The sequence below is a fragment of the Salarias fasciatus genome, chromosome 5 (genome assembly GCF_902148845.1).
Source record: "Salarias fasciatus chromosome 5, fSalaFa1.1, whole genome shotgun sequence".
Classification (NCBI taxonomy): Eukaryota; Metazoa; Chordata; class Actinopteri; order Blenniiformes; family Blenniidae; genus Salarias; species Salarias fasciatus.
The window spans coordinates 8,529,709-8,549,574 of NC_043749.1; the positions used below are offsets into that span (position 1 = coordinate 8,529,709).

A 19,866-nucleotide genomic window follows, 5' to 3' on the forward strand; every position below is an offset into this window, starting at 1 on the left:
CACAAAGAAATGTGCTGTATACTAATGCCTCTGAACATCTTATATAAATTATTGGCTCTGTCTATGAAAAGATGGGCAGAACCAAACAATATGATTGCAGAAAGCACACTGACAAATAATATTGATCCCAGCAGCATACAGACAGCTAATCAATGAATGTATGTCCTCCCCGCACAGGCTGCAAAGCCGAGATCAATTCTGAAGACAGATGAGACATTGGCAAATAAAGTGAAGTAGTTCTGAAGCATATCCCGCTGAGGTGAAATGGAATAAATTCCCCCAAACATATGACAGATCGACTATAGCTGTGAGGAATGAAGGTGCCAGGCTGTTTGAACTCACAACAACCATGTTTAATGGCGTAATTGTAATAAATATTGTTGCTACATCACCTACTTCAGTAAGTTTATCTGTCTTATTCTCGGTGTCTGCTCATGCACTTTTATATAGCTTGCTCTCTGGCCTCACATCATGAACCGCCAGATGATTTATTGATCTAAACACTGCCTCCAAATAACCTGCACAATTGTTTCATCACCTTGTCATTATTGCCCCATGATGAGCCAGGTATCAGAAAAGTTAGAGAAGTCCCCCAAGGGTGTCCCTTTCAATACTGAACTGATGGGCACATTAGTTTTCATGTATCGCAGACTCATGCGAGGTTATAGGTTGTTAGTGGCTCGTTGATTGCACGGTCAGCTCGCTGGCCCGGACAGCAAACCCATTTGTCTTACATTCTCGTGTTTTATTTATATATTTTTGGGTGTTTTTTTGAGAAGCAAAAGCAGCACAGTCGTTTCAAAGCCATTCCACATGAATTATGATCCACTAATTTGATTGAGAAAGTAGTAACTACAGCCGTTGGTTAACAAATACTAATCCAATGGGTGGAGTAATTTCAGAAGTCAATTTAGATTTTATTCTCTAGGTATACCGAAAGCCTTTGTCAGACAGACGGTGTATACATTCCAATTAGGTTTGAGGTGTAAATGTAAATCAATTTAATCCATCAGCATCATTCCTAGTCGCCGCTCTTTAAAGGGGCAGCGTCTGTAATTTAAGTAATTACACTTTGGTGCGATGGGTGGCAGTGACGAGTCGATGTTGCATCCAATTTGTTTTCAGCATATCGCTTTATAACTTCCTGAACTCTTCCAGTGTGGTTTGTTAGATCATGTTGGGTTTCCTATGCAATCTGCCATGTTTTGTTATTGGACGGAGACCAGACTGGATGCTGGATGAACCAGGCTGGGGTTCACTTGCTAACTTCAGTAGTAATTTGTTATTACACAGACATGCAAAAAGGAAGAAAAAAAAACCCTATACGAAGATGATTGTCTTCTTTCAATGCTTAATTTATTACACAGTGTGCTTTAAAAAAATATTGGGCAATAATGCATCAGGGCAGCAAATGTTAACACTTCAGATTTACTTTAAGAACATGTCAAAAATTATCACAATCAAGCGAAATCTGTACTCGTTTTTTCAATACATTAAACAAAGAGTCTTAAAATAAATCACTTAATATCGTACATGATTCGTCACGCGCAAATTCTGCCAATCGTCCCTTAATAGCACACACTGTGTGAAAAAGCTAACAGCAAACAAACCCTCAGTTCCAGATATAAAACCTCTCTTTCCAGCCATGAAGCAACTCAGTCTAAGACTGAAATAGCCGGAGAGCCTGGCCTGGCCCAGATGCTAAGTGAGAGTTGCTATAAATAGGGATTGTTGTGATGGAAGTGTCACTAGGCACAAACAGAAACCCACAGAGGTCAAGAAAGATGCCAGATGTCAAAGCCACAGGTCGGCATGAAGCCGTTTCAAGGGTCAGGAGTGAAAATCCCCACCAGTTCTCAATAGCAGTTACTGCTGTTATCTCAACTCAGGAATAAACACATTTTACATCCAAACAATCTAAAAGGAAGTAACCAAAACAAAAATAGAAATCATGGACGGACGCTATTAAATACATTTTCAGCAAATTCATTTTTGTAAAGAGATTCTTCAATTATATGTTTTGTTTTGTTTTTAATCTGAGACTGATACATTTGGAACATAGATTAAAATGACCCACACTATCAGCACAGATATGCTTTGGAAGACAAGTGGAATATGCTTGCCTCATGGCTCCCTAGTTTAATGCGACATCAATATCTGTTTTATGGCCGGATAATAGAAGTTTATGTCGTACAATTTAAGAACTGGAGTGAAATAATACATAAAGCACATATAAAACAAGAGGTATCATGTTACAGGACATTTGGGGGATCCCAATCACCAAAAGTATTGCATTATATTAATAAAAGCGTAAAAATGCAATGCATGCATCACCAGGCAGGCATCACTGCAGTTAAAATATTCATGTAAAAAAAAAAAAAAAAAAAACAAGAAATCAGGCTGACAAAAAACACACTGTACCACTTAATTTGAAGACTAAGTTCAAAACACTTAACATTGGCCTGGAGGTAATGTCATTTGTTTTTCCTTTTAGTTTTATCATACATTTAACAGACAGAAATATACCACAAACTCTAATTAGCTGCATTTCAACATTAAAAATTAGTTACCAGACCCTTTAAATCCTCCACGGCTGCAGGAAGCGGTTACCTGAGGAAGAGCATTAAAAATTTAGAGCCTAATAAAAAGGCGTCTTCTTCTCCTGGGCTAAGAGTAGTTACATGACACTGTGTTACACAAATGAGAGCACACGCGGTTTGTAATGATTAAACCTCAAGCATTCATCCTAACAAGTGAAGCATTAAACCTTGAGTTCCTGAAGAGCATCCAGAACAGATGAAGATGTCAGACGCCCGTGTCACGGGACAGGTGGAGATATCAAGATTTCATTCAGCCTTCCATCTGCTCAGCTGCAATAACCATGCAGCCTCAGTTGTCCTCCCACGGCCCAGTCCATGTGGCTGAAGTTGAAATTCAAAGTACAGAGAGAGACTCAAAAATAGAAGCGCTACATGGCATACTCTGGCACCCACGCCTCAATCAATTCACAGTTTGTTCATTCCCTTTTTAACAAATGTTTCAAAAGCACATAATGGAAACCTTTAAAAAGAAAATACAACTTCAAACACTGAACATTAGTTACTGAATTAAATTATTTTTATGACTGACAGCCTGACTACAGCCTGGAATTACAACTAACATGGCTGTTACAAAAACAGACACCTGAGTATTCTCTGATCAATTTGTTGTCTATTCCATTATTCCTGCGTTAGTTTTCTATGGCTGTGAAGGAAAGGTAGCATATTATCACTTTTAAGGCCACTTGGTTATCTTCTGCCAGGATATTACATTAAATTTTAAAGCAATATCTTGATGGAGTGATTAAAACCTAAAATAAGACAGAATAATTACATTAAATAATAAACTTTAATGAGCCTCTCAAGATTTTATAGTGAAGCTTATTGAGGTTTGTTAAGTAATATGAGCTTAAATGTTAATAAATTCATGTAAACCTTTTCAAATTTAGCTTAAAAAAACAGACAGAAGTTCATATTTCAGGCATTAAAGTTGAAGCTTTTTCTCACAGGATAGCCCAACTAGAGAACTGATCAAGTGTAGTGTTTCCTTCCTGCTACACCCAAACAAAGTAGGCAATTTCATCTAAGTCCACTGGATAGTCTGTGAGGTGCAGCGGCTCCTTGATATCAAATCTCTCCCCCTTGTAGCTTTTCCAGTGGCCGGCTGGGAGGTAGATGTCACGTTCTTGCTTTCCGGGCTCTAAAACGGGGGCAACCATGAGGTCATCCCCAATCAGGAACTGGGAGTCTATTTTATAGGCTGTCTCATCGCCTGTGGCAATCCACCACAGGGGACGTATGATTGGGTCCCCGGTGTCCAGCACCTCGCCAGCCAGCTCAAGGACCCGCGGCGCCACAATGCTTTCGTGCAGCGCCGTGTATTTCCGAGCAATCGCGACTACCTCGTTGTCGTATTCCCACGGTGGGACGGAGAACTGCATGGAGGGCATGAAGGCGGACAGCTCCAACCAGCGGATATAGAGCTCCCGATCGGGTAACACCCGGTTTCCATCTGTGTGGTTCAGATAGGCATTCCCGCCGATCATGTCTGGTAGTATGAACTGATATCCCAGAATGCTGATGGTGAGCACTGTGGGAATGAGAGATTTGAGACCCAACTCGTAGCCCCACACAGAGTCTCGGTCAATGGGCCTGAAGAAGCAGGATATGTTCTGGGACTGGTAACCGCTGCGCAGCTCTGCTCTGTCATTGTAGGGAATTGCCATTTCTGTGTAACGTCTCGTGAAGAAACTTGGATCGCGAATGGGCGTCCGAGTGCTGAATTTCCACGGTAAGTAGTTAGTCTCTCCTGCGTCAAATTTAAAGGAGGACACCCCATACCTGGAGCGCAGCGAACGCAGCTGGGAGGAAAACCAATCACGAGCTTCTGGGTTTGTGAAGTCCAAAATTCCGCCGATGCCGTTCCACCAACGCACCAGCGCAGGCAGCTGGCCTGTGGGTTCTCTTACAAACAAGCCCCTTTCTACACAGTTCTGGAAGTTTTCGGAGTCATAGTTAACAAAAGGGTGAATCCAGAGAGACACCAAGAAACCATCTGCCTTCAGCTTTTGAAACATAGATGAGGCATTGGGGAATTTCACTGGGTCAAACTCATATTCCCCATAGCGTTTTGTGTAGCGATCGTCCAGCTCCAGGTGGCTACAGTTGAAGTTGTATTTGCGGATGTTGGCAGCATACGCGAGGAACTTCTTTTGATCAATGTCAGTTTTATGTAAAGCCCAAGTCGACCAAATAGGGTGATGAAACATGGCTTTGGCAGGCACTTTGTTTGGTTTGTTGAAGTATCTGCGGACCATGTACTTGTGTATGGATGTGACGTCTAAGCCTACACAAACCCTGTAGCTCAGTTCAGCACACGGCGGCTCCCCTGGGTTTGGCTTAAAGGGACTGTCATTGTACCGCGCCTGGAAGTACATGGTCTTCTCTGTGTCATTCCAGCCCAGGTGAAAGGGCACCGAGTTGTTGATCTTGATTGCAGTGGCGTTTGATGACAGCCAGTAACTCTCCAGGATGCCACCAAATTCATTGCGGTTTGAGTAGATGTCGCTGGTCACAAAGGGTTTTGGAGACTGCTGGCCGGAAATGGAGATCGGCCAGTGTTGGATAGCTGACACGGCACCACCGTACCAATGTGCAAACTTGTATGTCATGGCATGTTCGACAGAAATGTCAGGAACAAGTTCCTCCCAGCGTACACGGTAGCACTGCACGGTGTCTTTGGGTCGTACCGTCTCAATAAAGAAGTTCAGTTTTCGATCGGTGGTGCGTCCACAGCTCAGAAGCTCTCCTTCTTTTGTGCAGGAATCCAAATCAAGGGTCCCTGACCTGCCAAAATTTTAAAAACGATTAATTTTTAGTTATTCCCTTTTAAAACCAAATTCACTTTTCATTAAAAAAAAAAAAATCAATATACTGAACAGATTGTTCCACACTGTAAAAAACATTTTAATTTATCTCGATACATTTCACCTTAACTTATCTAACATCTAAGAATTTCTAAAATCTAGGAAATAACACTTCTAAGATCTAAGAATAATAACCAGATGAAAGTACTGACCTGAAATCCATTCTGAAAACAATTGATCCTCCTTGGTTGCGGATGATGTAGCCGTCCTTATTCAGATCCAGAAGCTGAGTCTTCAGCAGCTCAGCTTTGCGGAGAGAGGCGATGTAATAACACCACGCAGTCATCGCAGCAATCACCAGCACCAGACAGATTACTCCATGTCCGACTAAGGGTCGAGTGTCCTTGCTGTGTTTCTGCTTGGGAATAACATCTGTGATTGTGCCCCCCGCTCCTCCTGGTACTACTTGGTACATGACTTCAGCAGGAAAACCCACAAGGTGATCATCAAAGTGCTCAGTGAGGGATCCTCTTTTGTTGGACTCTGCCCTGTTGTCACATCTGTTTGCCTGAACGTCCTGAAAATGAGATAGCGAAGATTGAAAAGATACTGTTGCAGTTTTTCTTTGTCACAGAGTAACAATGGATTTCTGGGGAAATAAGGCCCACTATTTGATTATTTTAAAGGACATTGTACCATACATTACTTATTGTTTGAGAATAATCAGAATTTATTGAGTTAATGATAGGAAACGAAGAAAACAACCCCTGTCAGGTCAGTGCGTACAACATGCTGTCAGTCTCCCTTGTTCTCTGTCAGTTCAAAGCCTCCGTTGCATTTTTAGCAAAGTCTTACATGCTCTGCAACGCTGAACAAGCACTTAGAGGTATTATGCTGTCAGGATGCAAACTTTAAAGGTGTGTTCGAGATTTAGCAAAACAAATCTACTGCCAGTTGCACATAAAAAAAAGATAAAGTGGATGTTCCCAGCTGTAATTCTAACACACGAGTTCAATTGAAAGAAATCTCATTTGTATGTAAGAGGTGGAAAAGGAAAAAAGTGGGATTTTAGCCTTATACCTCTGCCAGCACCAAGAAGGAGAGGAAAGAATACTAAACGTTGTGGATGGCCAAACCCAGCGATCCTAAAGTCGAGGTAACTGGGTTTGTATTAGTCCACTTTGACAACTGTGCGAACAAATCCAACAGAGACAGACCTCACTGTACCCCCCAGCATGGATATAAGGGAAGTTCTTGTTGGTAATGAACTGGTCGAGAATAGTTACTGTGACTTTAGCTAATCAGAATAGATCTGATTAGAATTCAGAGCAGAGCGATGGGAGTTCGTTCCCCTCCAAGTTCCCAGTTTGCTGACTAAACCTAACACCAATTGACCCTCATGCCTTGCCCTGGCAGCAGGGGTCGATAATAAAAAATGCTGGCAATTAATTAGCAATCCTATTGACTAATTCTGTGTTCAACCACCCCTTACTATAGATTCCACCCAACAACAGCAGTGATAACATGAGCCCATTATTAATTAACACACAACTAACTGTTGATTCCACAGAGATCAATCGAGTAGCCAGACGTTAGGATCCTGACCCAGGAAAGTCTTCAAACGATTAACTGAATCCTTAAGCAAGTAAATACGAGGAGAGAGCTGAGATTTTACAAGACTTTACAAGAATTTCCAGGCTGAAAATTAAGAGTCAACAACTTTCAGGGTTAGTAGATAGATGTTTGCTAGTGTAAAATAGTTCGGAAATTTAATTTCACTTATGGTTTTGCACTTTACCTTAATTGTCATTTGAAACTATCCACATTACATTTATATTATAGTCAATTCTTTAAAAAAAATCTTTCCATCACAAATGCTCAAGGCTGTTTGAAATCAAAGTTCTGAAGCCTTTTTGTTAGTAATTGCGGCATCATAATATTTCATTTCTGCTTTTAAAGAATGGCAAAAAAGCTGTCTTTTGAAACTGGCATCAAATAAATAAAATTATAAAGATCTAGAAAAATAGGTTACTGACCGCTCATCTTTCGACCAAGTCCTTTTTTTTTTCCTTTCACTGAAAACCTGCTCATGTGGCGGTCATGCCTTTGTTTATAGGGGTTCACATGTGCAGTTTCAGCCGATTCAGTATCTTTGCTGAAGTAGAGGGAAACAAACCGAGAAGCGCTGATTCAGGGAAGCCGTGTGAGAAAGTCTCGCTGCCTCCAGAAGCCACTTTTTTGACGCCTTCTCCTCAAAAAGCGTGCATTCATGAGCAGACGGGGACAATTTAAAGTACTCACTGCACAAAGCCACGCTAATCACGTGCACGAACTCTGATAGGTAAAAGACACCACAGGATCAAATGGCATATTTTCAGCATTTAGTCACAGATTGATCTCATGCAGAGACCACACGTTGTTGTTTTGATGGGTGTTGGGGGAAAGTTAACGGGAGAGAAATTACTGCGAGTTCTCTGTTCAAGCATATCCACTTTCATTCTCAGCTCAGTGGCTAAAAATAGTTTTCGCCTACCGGTCAGCAGAAGCCCCTCTTCAGCAGCTCCAAACTTTGTTTGCCTCACTTGACAACTTGACAGAAAAGGACCGAGAAAGGAACCAAAGCGTGTTGGTGCGAGTCCGCCCGCTCCGCGCCCGATGCATGATGGGAAATGTAGTTCGCGGCCTGCTTTCTCCTCCTCGAGTTACAGATGCACAGGGACCGAGGTGTGTCTTTCTGAACTTTTTACACCCATTTGAGTCAGTTTTGTTTGGATTGTATTCAATTACTAGTTAAAGTGCTCTTCTTAAAGTTAGTCTGACTATAAATCACATTTTAGATGTTGAGCAGGCATTTCATTTACTTTATGTGAAATATCCACATTTAATACTTTTAATCTCCATTTCTAGGACCTTTTGGGGATAAAGGGTATTGCTCAGGCACCCACACCGGTCCACACACACTCACATTCACCACAGTCACACACAGATTCACACAGTCTAACCTTGATGAGAAAACAGAAGTGCAATAATAATGTTATTTTATATTTCATTTATTTTATATATCTCCCTGTTGTGTCTCTGTGATAAATGGTCCTCATTTGTCTGTCCTCACACTCGTTGACTTCACGGTCATTTTATGTGTCCTGATTGTCCTTTTGTTTCCTTAGTTTCTTTGTTTTTCATTGAAGTTTCATTGTGATCATTTCTGGTCATTACTGGGTCTCACGTTGTGATTGTTGTTTTTTTTAGGTCCCCTGATCTCTTGGATAATCATATATCACACAAAAAAATCTCATTTGGAGGCGATACTGACAAAGATGAACTCAGTACAGCTATAGGCAAGGCAAGGCAAATATATTTATAGAGCACCATTCAGAGACAAGGCAAATCAAAGTCCTTAAAAAAGAGAAATGAAAGAAATACAAAAAGATTAAGAATGTTAATCCTAAAAGATTAATCCTTTGAATTACATTAAAGCAAAGGGATTGAAAACAGCATGAAAGGGAGGGTAAATAAAGTTAAAGCTTTATGAAGATAAAGGTAATCAAGTAAGTCAAACTTTTCATGTACATCTTGTACAAATCCAAACAACTTTCTCAGCATCTGGACTTTTCCAGTTTTTTTTTTTTTTTTCTTGAGTCTATCTGCAGTATCCCACACTCACATTTTGAAATTGGTTTCCTACCAAGTCTTAAGTGGAGGAACCTCAATACACAGTTATGGCTCAGATGAGAACTCAGAATCCAAACTAAGAAATTTGCAACGGAGCTGGTCCAGGCACCAGACCAGACCTGCTGTGGCCAAGTCATTTCTGGGCAAAACCAAGTTGCTTGAGAGACTCTGTCCTTCATTGCTGTGCAGTTCTTCCTTTACTCTCTGTGTAGTATCCCTGGAGAATACCGATCATAAGATTGCAATTCCCATGGGGAGTCCACTTTTTTATCTTATGCAAACATCCAACAGAAAATTCACACGGTGTCACATGTGGAAAATGATCGATTTCTAATAGGAGACATAATTTTTAATGTCATAGACAGAACAGCATGGATCACAGTAGCTCATTTGAAAGCATCACCAGAAGCCCTTTTTTTGGGAGAACCTTTTTTGCTGATTAGCCATTAAAGTTTTTATATTGTGAGAAAGAAGATGACGGTGCTTCCAGGGCAGCCTGCATTATTCATTGTTACACTTTGTCTCACAGGGTTAATTAGCCCAAAATAAAACAAAAAAAAAACAACAGTTAACAGTTGCTGGTTTTACTTGGGAATCCCCTGCAGGCCCTCCGCTGGACGTCTGCTGATCCTAAATCCTCACTGTGGAATCTGGTGCTCTAATTGCTCTAGTAAAGGCATTCAGACACAAACTCAGGATGTATGATGTAGTGTCCAGCTTGGTAGGGCTTCACCACATGGAAGCAGCTGTAGCAGCCACTGCTGAGGAAACAGAAGAGATATAAGATTTCAGCAAACCGAAAAATATGCAAAAGACAGATGTGTTTGTGAGTCAACGACGTGCACCTATGATCCAGAGAACTGTTGGAGCGACGCTTCTGGTTGTGAGTCTGTGAAAAGTGGCGAGAAGCAGCAGGAGGATGGGTAGTTTGGGGTCTTGCTCGAAGCTGAGGGCCTCTGTTTAGCCTGTAAAAACATTGCTTTAGACATACATTTAACTGTCAATAAGTTACTTATCTGGAAAGTTTATCAGCTCTTTTAGTGTTTTCAGGGTCCAGAGGCCACAAAAAGAAGTCAAAAAATCACTTAATTACTTTAGCTGTGCTGAGAGCGGATGGAAATCCTTCTGTGAATCCAGCCTAAGCAAATCAATACACCCTCACTATTTATTTAGACTAGTGGTTTGCAGAGTGCAGGACCCCTGAGGGGTGCCAGGGAGCTGGGCAGGGGGCAGTGGCAGCTAAATATAGGAGTCGGAGGGTCAAATTCTCTCAGCATTATTTTATATTTAGGTATTAGTCATGGTGATGAGTGGATTCTAAATATCTGGAACCAAGTTTGATGTAATACAGACAAATTATTCAAGTTGGAGTGCAAAACCAACGGTGTTAGAAACTATACCGAATGTTAAGCTAAGAACAATACCTTATAATTATCTCCTCCAGTTTAACCACATGTTGTACCATGAAAAGCGTTGGTTTTGAGTTGTTTTAGGGCCACATATTGAAATGAAATGAACCATTACCTCTGGTTGTCGAGCTCAGTGTGTGGCTGAGCAGGAGGCTCTGCCGCCTGTAGTTTCAGCAGTCGGTCAGCAGAGGGCAGAGTTTGCTCCCTGAATGTGGTGAGGGGAGGCATGCGGTGCCGTTTGTCTGCATTGACTGCGTTTGAGGAGCTGCTGTCAGGACGAGCCGTGGCAGGACAGTGGAATGACAGATGTCTGACAGGGGGGAGAAGGGGCCGGTGTGAGCTCACCGGGGTCACGCCACGCGGTGGCGCACGTGATGACCTGTAGCTGGGCTGAAGGCTGCGAGGAAACAGAAAGTCCTGAGGAGGACAACAGAAAGATGGATACGTAGATGGGAATGAGTTACATTCTTGGGGAAAACAGATACACTACCCCACTGTCTCCACATTGTAGCACAATGCGTTTAAAAAAGGATCTTTCATTTCTTTACAGGGGCCTCAGTTTTCAGGCACGTGCAATTTCTAAGTTGTGTGTTCTCTTTAAAAGAATTAGGGAAAAGTTTTCAGAGTTAACTTCTTTTCATTTTTTCCCCCTCAGCACCATTGCAGTGTCCACAAATCAGTGTCTGATTCTGATTTATTGAAATTACTTGATGTTTGCATTGTTTTTTCCTCTTCCTGTAGGAGGATTACACCCCTCTTCCCCACACACACACCTTTGTGTACTCTGATATGAATAAATAGGCACGGAGGCACTAATGAATAATAGATCCATTAGAGCTTTCAATGTGCATAGTGGAACATAAACAACCAACTGCAAATTAGTGCAGAGCACTTCACTGCGGTTCAGTGAGGATCAGTGTTTGTAAATTTATAACTAAGTTAGTCTTGTCTAATACTGCACTATATTTCTCAAATCTGCTAAATAACAGACTATCAGATACATTAACAGATTAAGCAAATATATTCTTTCTCAAGAAAAAAAAAAAAAAACCTATCTTTTATCTCCAGTCAATACTTGTGTTGATACATGTTTGCAGTTCAGAAGCCTGAGCGCCTTACCGGCCGGGGCTGGGGGTTGTTCCTGCGGTTGGCCGACGTTGGCCGAAGCTCTGCTCGTTTCATTCTCCCGGGAGATCTGAACTGCTCTTTGTACGCTGTGATGTAGAGCTGAGGAGCCATCTGCATCTCCTGTCGGGCTCACTGTGCACTGCTTGTCTCCTGTGTGCTGAAGGAAAAAAGAAAATCCTGCAGCAGCATCCTTCCGACCCCCATGAGGTTAGCTCCACCTCTTCTCTTTATCAGTGCTCCACCTGCTCCACTTTGACATTTGTTTGAATTAAGTGTGAGGCTTGTCTGTTGCTGGGATTTGCATGTTTACAACTTCACTGTCTTAAGTGATTATGTTTTCTCCTCATTTAAGGAATTTCTCATACATTAGTTGTCGTAAATCCTGACAGCATCTTCATTGATTTCTTTTATCACTTTATTTACCTGTTGCCATTGTGCTTACTCCTTTGGAGGTTAATAGCATCCTTGCTGAAGCAGAACAACTCTTTGTGCCATTTGAGCACTCAGCCACTAATCCTTCTAAAGCTCTGAGCCCCCCTGCAGAGACTCATACCTGGGGTCACTGTCCATGACCCGCTTCCCTCCCGGGGGCCCCTTCACAAACCAGCCAGCACTGATCTCAAACACCGAGTCTGGGCTCCCGGCGGCGGAGCTGCCTTGTAGTTAAAACCGACTCAGATCTACAGAGCTGGAACAAACCAGCGGAGGAATGGGACTTCTAAGAATCTCCCACCGCCACCCACACTCACCTCCATTCTGTGTCAGCATGCAACACAAACATTAATAATTCACCAAGCGCTGTAGGGTGTCTTTGTGTCTCCAGCGCTCTCGCTGAGTTATCAGTGACAGGAACTGGCTGTTCGTCCGCTGCAGTGCTTGGGCCCCGTTTCGCGGCAGCGTTAAGCCCAGTCAAATCCATGTCAACAGATGCAGGGCAGAGGACAAGGTGGGGGGGGGGGCGCGATCATGGCAGTGATGTGACGGGAACGTCTTTCATGGCTGATTAAATCACATCCAGACTGTGGTTTTGCGTTCCCGGCTTTGATGCAGCACCAGTTCTTTATTGCTGTTTCATACCTCAGTGAGTTTATATACTATAACGAGAGGCACAAACAATGTACACTTCAAAGCAAACGCACACTGTATAGAGAATATGCATATAGCCATTGTGAGGAGATTCGTGTTGCACTGCTTTCATGTTGTGCACAAGCAGTGAAACAAATTATCCAACGTGTGCAGAAATGACTTCAAAGTGTTAGTCACAGCTTCGGTGTTCGGAGTCTCACTGCATTCATTGGTGCTTAGGTTTCACTGCTGCTTTCAATTTTGTATAGAGATGTCCAAAATTCTGTGAAAGAAAAAAAAAAGAAGACACTAAATACCTGATAATTATGTGTTTCTACCTGTTACTGTGCTTTGAACCCCCAGAGGGTGCAAAATATTAAAAATGCATGAATCAATGATTTGACAGTACATTACTCACCTGGATTGCATAATAAACTATTCCCAAATAAGCTGCAATGCAGCCACCCAGGAACAGATCAAACGCAGCAGGCTTCACTCTGAAAAAGAAGCAGTGTCAGTGCCCAAAAATAGCAAATCTAATACAAGTGCAAATCTCAAAAGAATGATTTACCTGTACATCACGACAGGCTGGTTCATTTGATCGAAAAATGTAATATCAGGGTCCCTGCAGGGAGATGAATATTTTTAGTCATCATTTCAGGACGAGTCATGAAGCAAATGGGTCTGACAAGATCTTGCAGTGTATGTTTTGTCTGCTTGAGCGACGGTGAGTGACCTCTTGTCTTGTCGAAACGTGTGTCTGTACACTTGCTGCAGGTAACGTTTAAACTCGTGCTCCAGTGAGTTGACCAGCAGCATGTGACCGGGCTCCTTATCCAGCAGCTGGGTGGCCCGAGGGACTGACGTCAGGAAGGACATCAGGCTGGAAATCCGACTGTCCTGAAAGTCCTGCATGAAGGTCGTGGATGTGCATTAAAGAAGGAGAAAGAAGTGATGATATATCATACCAATGCAAGAAACTACTACATGTCAAGCTGTGAAACAAAAAAATCTACTTTTCAAATCATCTGGAAAAATGCTTTTTATGTTGCTATTTCAAATCAGCTTCTGACACCATTTACTCTTATTTTTTCTGCATCAGTAGCATGGATCCATTTAAAAGTCTCAGATCTTCCACTGAACATTGTGCAGTGTCTGTGAGTTAACACCAGAGGTCAGCACTTGTCTTTGAACGCTGACCCAAAATCCACAGAGACTCACCAGCTGACCCTTGAAAACCTGCACTTCCTTTGGTGAACCCTGCAGAGAAATAGTTCACATGAATGATTAACATGCTGGAAAAAAAAAAAAAAAACACAACTGTGGAATCAATCTATATCTTCATGAATATGGAGTTTCATGGATTCACCCACCTTGTCAGAGAGATTGTACATATATCGAGCCAGAGCTTCTGCTACAATGATGCCGTTTCGCTTGAGTCTCCTGAAGTCCACTTGAGACCTGCCAGGAGGTGTTTACAAAAATGAATTATCAAAAAAAAAAAAAAAAAATGAATGTGCATAAAAGACAGTCATTTTATCATTAAGTCAGATCTTACATTGTGTCCAGCATTGAGCCACGGAGCTCAGATTTGGGATCTTCAACATGAGAGAGAGTGAACCCGAGAATCCTGCGCAGGCTGTAACGCTCATGCTCCCAGGCCACGGTGGACTCCACCAGGTTGATCTTCTTATGAATCAATCCCACCTTCACTGAGGGGAATCTGGAGGAAACCACCTGGAAGACCAACATTACATTTTACACCATGACAGCTGATCAGATTGATATGTTTGTACGTGTAGAATAAGCGACGCTGGTGGCGGTCACCTCCTCCAACAGCTGAATGAATGCATGCATGGGACTGTCAGGTTTAGGGGGGCGGGACACGTGCACGTACAGCTCGTCCCCGTTGGCCAGCGTGTCCAAACACAGAACAAACGCCACATTGTCATGCAGCAGGCTGGACTCTGGAAAAATATTTGGCTCCAATAAAAATCCTGTTGGCGCATACAGTATAAATTCCACATGTTGAGCAGAGTCACAAAAACTCACCAGCGTGGTCTAAATTCTCCTCAATCCACCGCTTTGTGCCAAGGAAGTTGTATTTTCCTCCTCCAGTCAAGGAGAACATTAAATTATATCTTAAACAGAGCAGCAAAACAATAAAAGTTATTCATCGCTGATCTGTTATTTAGTATTTAAATATCTGATCACACCAACAGTCACTGTGAGTTTTCTTGTTTAGGAGTGTGAATTAAAATATAAAGCACTCTTCCTTAAAGCTACTCTTTTTATTAGTTGGATTTTAGATTATATTTCCAAAGATTATTCCATCCATTTCACCCACATCAAATATTTCATACCTCATAATGTGAGTGTGTAATCTTATCTCATCACTGGCCTGTGTAGTCAGTTTTTATCCTTTTTTGTTGTAATTATTATAACCTTGATGAGGTGTTTCTGTGCTCCGTGCTTTCATTGGTGTCTTTGCAGTCCTTTTGAAACTCACTTTGAGTGTTTGAATGTCCATCTTTGTTCATTGTCACCTTTGTGGTGATTTTGTGTCTTTTTAAGGACTGTTGATTTATTCTGTGTTCCAATTTTCACTAAGGCGTGAAACGTGGTGACATTGCCATGTCGCTGAGGTATGTATAGTTTTTTTGTTTGTTTTTATCATTTTGAAGCCCTTTGGACGACACATCACTTGACATAACACGCAGTTTCTAATTAAAATGAGGGCCAAAATTAAATCAGTACAGAAATATTCATTTCTATGACATTTGTACAGTACTACATTACAGCGATAAAGTGCTGTGTTAGTGTCCAGTGTTCTGTTTGGTGAACTCACTGTGGTCTGGTGCTGGAGCTGCTGTAAAGCTTCTGGAAGAGACGAGCCAGCTCCATCAGGATGGTCACGCCGCTGCCGTTAGAGTCGGCTCCAAACGACAACCACTGCAGCACACAACCACATCTCATTATGACTGCAGCGTTATGTTGTTCAGTCTGACATATTAATGGACATTTTTCAGAAAACACTGAGCTACACTTCTAAAAATTATATATTTATTTTTCTTTATTTGCATTCGACTCACTGGGGCCAGCCCATAGGAGTCGTAGTGGGCAGTGATGACAATAGTGGGTGCATCCTCCACCGATCCAGGAAGCACTCCCTGAAATACATTACACACCCGCACGCACACAAACACACACACACTCAGTGAAAAAAAGAAACAGCGAGAAAGGTTCGGACTTGCATACTTATCGCTTCTGCTGCTACTTTGCTGTGCAAAACGCTGAAACCAGTGCCACACTCACCTCCAGAGTGATCACTGAGTTGTCAGTGACGGCTTTTATCGGAGCGTTGTTGCTCACCAGGATCTGGAAGGCTGTAGCTGTGACCATACTACGAAGCACTGGCAACATCAAAAACAAAGTAAATGGAAATGTTTTCTTGATTGTTACAATTATTCTTTGACACTTGTTTTCGTCAAATTTAATTTCTTATTAAAATCTCTGATAATATATGCCATTCTTCATTTATTTTCATGTTTGTTACCTCTGACAAATATGGAGGATGTGCGTGTGGCTGCGGCCTGCTTGATCTCCTCATACATGTAGAGCAGCTGCTCGTCTTCGGGGGCGACGTACACCGGCATGAGGGTCTCCTTCTGCAAGGTCTCACTTTCACTCACCATGAAGGACTGAGAACCGAAAGAAGATCATTATGAAACAAGCAGATGAAGCAGTGCTATCAGATTTTTAAAAAATCCACAGACTCTATGATATGTCAACATTGTGATAAATAGTGCATTCTGAATCACTGAATGCACCGTTCAGTTATTCAGAATAACCGATTACCTGTATTGTGCCATGAGGGATGCTGGATGTGTTTCTGGGCAGCAGGATCAGTACAGCTGCAGCGTTTTGTCTCTGCGCCTCAAAGTACTTCTGACTGGTGAAGTCCTGCACCCTCATGATGACGCAGCGGCGGGTCAGGGACGGCTCGTCCGCCGAGCGGGCCTCGGCCACGACGATGGCTCCGCGGCAGCCTCGGCAAAGGAAACCAGTCAAATCAAACAGATGGAAGTCCTGTTTGAATGCGTTATGTGTTCAGCTCTCGCTGCGCCTTGATGGGTTTTTGCCCAGCTTCACCCCTCAGTGAAAATTCATTCCTGCCAGGTTAACTGGTGACAGAGGGTTTGGTGCGAAAGCTGTAAAGTAAGCTCTGCAAAGGCACATATTCTTTGTTCTATAACTAAAACAAAAAAAATGTATATTCTACTCGAAACAACAAAAAAATGAGAAAAAGATATTTTATACAATCACAGAGGCAATTAACATTTATACAAACCACACTTTCTCTGACATTTTCTGTGGCTTTTCTTTAAGACACCAAACTTTCCTACATTGGACATATGACACTGTGTAAAAGGTAAATGTTGAACCACATCTGGCTCAAGACATGAGTTGTATGAATTAATCATCTTTCAGCTCTAGAAGCAACCGTGAAAATGAAGATCTTCTAGTACAATGCTCCTTTCACCAGATAAATAACAACAGTCAGCCTGAGATGCGTTGGGGGAATCTGTGAGAGTGCGTACCTGCCAGTCTATCCAATGGGAGGGAGCGACGTCTGAACTTACCATGCTTGTGCTGTGCCAAGTTGAACTGTTGCATCCTGTAGGCGGTGAACTCATAGGAGGACACGGCGGGGAGCGCAGAGCCGTGCAGACGCCGCACACCGAGGAGCAGCACAACAGCAGCCAAGTTCAGGAACATGACGGCGCGTCCAGTCGTCATGTTAGTCTGGAACGAAAAGAGTAGTTTCACTTAAACAATGGAAACTTCATTATCTATAAATCTTATATGTACCTATATGGACAAGTTAATTTGTGACAGTAAAAGCAGCAGTTTGAGCATTGCCATGCTTCTCACCTTTCTCCCTGCTCCTTTCTGTCATTAGATTTCTCCCCTCGCCTTCTCCCAGCTCGTCACTCCACCCAACGTGGACACGCAGTGCCTGTTCCCTCCTGGGATCCAAGGCGTCTAGGTAAGCCATCATTCACCATCTGCTCCCAAGGGATCAATCCGAGGCTAATCACAAAGGCCCAACCCCCCTTCAAGTCCTCACGCTCACTGCTAATGACCACGCCGGCTCCCCACCCTGCCTCTCTCTGGCTGTAATGTCATTCACTTCGGTGGGTAATCACCCGTCCCCAGCAGCGGCTGTGTGGGAGGCAGGCAAACTGCTTCATCCACCAGCTATTTGTTTCATCTCCAGCAGGGATGATGGCTGTTTGAGTCGGAGGAAGTGCTCGACTGGAAGATCGTGGTGACTGTTGAACACGAATGAAATCACGAGGTGCTGTGGAACTTCAGATACCTAATATTTATTTTTTTTTTGTTGATATGTTGCACTATACACAGAACTTCAACACTGTTAAAATCTAAATGGAACCAGTTCACAATCGTCATAACAAGCATCTGACAAATAAAAAGCGCCTGCCTGTCTGCATATGGATTACTTCCCATACATGAGAATCGATGAAAAACACACAACTGCAAATAAATAGCTTTTGTTACGACAAAGTACTCCAGACTCTAAACTCAAAAGTTAGTGAAGCTACAGCTCAGTTTATACATTAGCCACAAGTATTGCACTCGGTAGAGGACAGCTGCGACGACTCGGAGTGCAAATTCACAGGGATGACGTTGATAGAAAATTGCAGCGCCTCAGTCAGTCGCACAGTCCGTCCCTCATTGTTTTATGTTAAGTGTACACGGCTACAGGCAGAACAATCACACGGCCTAGTAGCTGCATTGGTGACGTCTTAAAACTACCTACTGTGCTGTGATGTCACGTTCTCCCTAATGCAAAAGAGTTTATCGTCTACACACATGGCACCAGGGGAACAGAGGGGAAGAGAACCGGATCGTTTCCTCTCTGGTGCACACAATTTGTCAGGATGGTTTACTGAAACCGGCTAAAACCTCAATCTGCAAAGGTTTCAGGCTTTTTTTTTCTCTCTCTCATCCACGCAGTACAATTCCTGAATGCATTTGACCAGAACACACATTCTTCTCTTGAACAGCCACGTCAAAATGAAAAGAACATAACCCTCAAAAATATCAACAGAAAAGGAATTGTGACGGTAATGCCAATACAGTCAATCGCAAATCCATTTTTGTTGCCATTTCTATTAAACTACACAGAATTCTGTCTCAAAAAAATGGGAAATATTAGAAATCAGCAATTATTTCAATGTAAAGTAATGGGGGAAAAAAACACAGCCAAGAGTCGACGCAGACGCTCAAACTGAAATCAGGTGAAATCGTTCATTGCGGTTCTGTGTGTTCTTTCAGCAGAACGTTCTGAATACGAGACACGCTGCTGTTTTACATGTACTGAATGCTGCGGTTCCACCGCCGACCAACTCAGACAGAAAAAGACCTCATCAATGTTTAATGCCTTTTAACGGGGGGGAAATGTTTGTCAGTGTGTCAGGATCACGGATTTCAGTGTCAGTGTTGGGAAAACGCGGCCTGGCCCTCGGTCAACGTTTCATTCCAAGCGACTGTCGCCGTCCAGGACAGAATGAGAGCGGAAACCTGCGGCAGCTCAGCATCTCTCTCTACAGTGATGTAAACATACATGTGAAAAGTAAACATTGCACATTCAGTACCTCTAAAACAACGAAATGCTAGTGAACTCAGTGGAAAACAACAAATGGCATAAAGCACGGACGACACACAGCTATCTCTTGCTACATGTGCAGTTTTTGTCCCTTAGATCAGATGATTTAGTCGTTAAGCAACTCAGAAGGGGAATAGGAACATATTTTCAAAGTAAATAAAAGATAACCTATAAAGAAAGAAAGTAATTTGAACTTCCCTTCCTAAAAAAAAAAAAAAAAAAAAAAAAGAGCATCTCTCTCTAAAATGAACACGAAAATCTTCCCCTATGAACGGTTTAAAAAAAATGTAAATTCATTGGCATTCTTCAGAAGGAGGCATCACTAAAAACTGCACAACTTCCTTTGTATCAGGGATCCTTTTTCCACCAACGCATTGCTTTTTCTCTATTAGTCCAACTATTTCACAGCCTGCATTGCTGGAGGTTAACTTGGACACACACACACACACACACACATACGCACACGCACGCGAGCGCACAAAGCACACATGAAC

The 19,866-nt window shown here is 42.4% G+C and overlaps 2 protein-coding genes and 1 long non-coding RNA gene across 4 annotated transcripts; all 3 read right to left on the minus strand.

The window, feature by feature from the left end:
• Nucleotides 1-2,034: 2,034 nt before the first annotated feature.
• Nucleotides 2,035-8,049, minus strand: myorg (myogenesis regulating glycosidase). 2 transcript variants are annotated; one of them, XM_030091409.1, is made up of 3 exons: nucleotides 7,938-8,049; nucleotides 5,617-5,981; nucleotides 2,035-5,384 (listed from the first exon to the last, which is right to left on the minus strand). In XM_030091409.1, the coding sequence occupies exons 2-3, from the start codon at nucleotides 5,877-5,879 to the stop codon at nucleotides 3,593-3,595; spliced, it is 2,055 nt and encodes a 684-aa protein (XP_029947269.1). In that variant the 5' UTR covers nucleotides 5,880-5,981; nucleotides 7,938-8,049; the 3' UTR covers nucleotides 2,035-3,592. The 2 variants fall into 2 exon arrangements, with proteins under 2 accessions (XP_029947269.1, XP_029947270.1); XM_030091410.1 differs by lacking the exon at nucleotides 7,938-8,049 and adding an exon at nucleotides 7,441-7,476.
• On the minus strand, nucleotides 3,172-19,814 carry LOC115388331 (uncharacterized). The gene is made up of 3 exons (XR_003931469.1): nucleotides 18,232-19,814; nucleotides 11,251-11,258; nucleotides 3,172-3,183 (listed from the first exon to the last, which is right to left on the minus strand). It is a non-coding gene; the product is annotated as an uncharacterized LOC115388331 (long non-coding RNA).
• Nucleotides 12,764-17,457, minus strand: LOC115388330 (nicalin-1). Its single transcript, XM_030091414.1, has 15 exons — nucleotides 17,322-17,457; nucleotides 16,537-16,727; nucleotides 16,235-16,379; nucleotides 15,994-16,091; nucleotides 15,771-15,848; nucleotides 15,527-15,630; nucleotides 14,731-14,819; nucleotides 14,506-14,645; nucleotides 14,237-14,415; nucleotides 14,052-14,139; nucleotides 13,900-13,938; nucleotides 13,415-13,587; nucleotides 13,250-13,303; nucleotides 13,097-13,175; nucleotides 12,764-12,961 (listed from the first exon to the last, which is right to left on the minus strand). The coding sequence occupies exons 1-15, from the start codon at nucleotides 17,455-17,457 to the stop codon at nucleotides 12,905-12,907; spliced, it is 1,650 nt and encodes a 549-aa protein (XP_029947274.1). The 3' UTR covers nucleotides 12,764-12,904.
• Nucleotides 19,815-19,866: the final 52 nt, after the last annotated feature.

What these genes read in the sequence shown, in the direction of transcription:
- LOC115388330 (XM_030091414.1), bottom strand. Translation starts at nt 17,457, where the DNA reads ATGTTCCTGAACTTGGCTGCTGTTGTGCTGCTCCTCGGTGTGCGGCGT. An exon ending in ATCCTCCATATTTGTCAGAG is followed by an intron (nt 16,092 to 16,234) that starts GTAACAAACATG and finishes TGATGTTGCCAG; the next exon opens with TGCTTCGTAGTATGGTCACA. An exon ending in TAGTTTATTATGCAATCCAG is followed by an intron (nt 12,962 to 13,096) that starts GTGAGTAATGTA and finishes TTTCTTTCACAG; the next exon opens with AATTTTGGACATCTCTATAC.
- myorg (XM_030091409.1), bottom strand. Translation starts at nt 5,879, where the DNA reads ATGTACCAAGTAGTACCAGGAGGAGCGGGGGGCACAATCACAGATGTT. An exon ending in GTTTTCAGAATGGATTTCAG is followed by an intron (nt 5,385 to 5,616) that starts GTCAGTACTTTC and finishes AAATTTTGGCAG; the next exon opens with GTCAGGGACCCTTGATTTGG.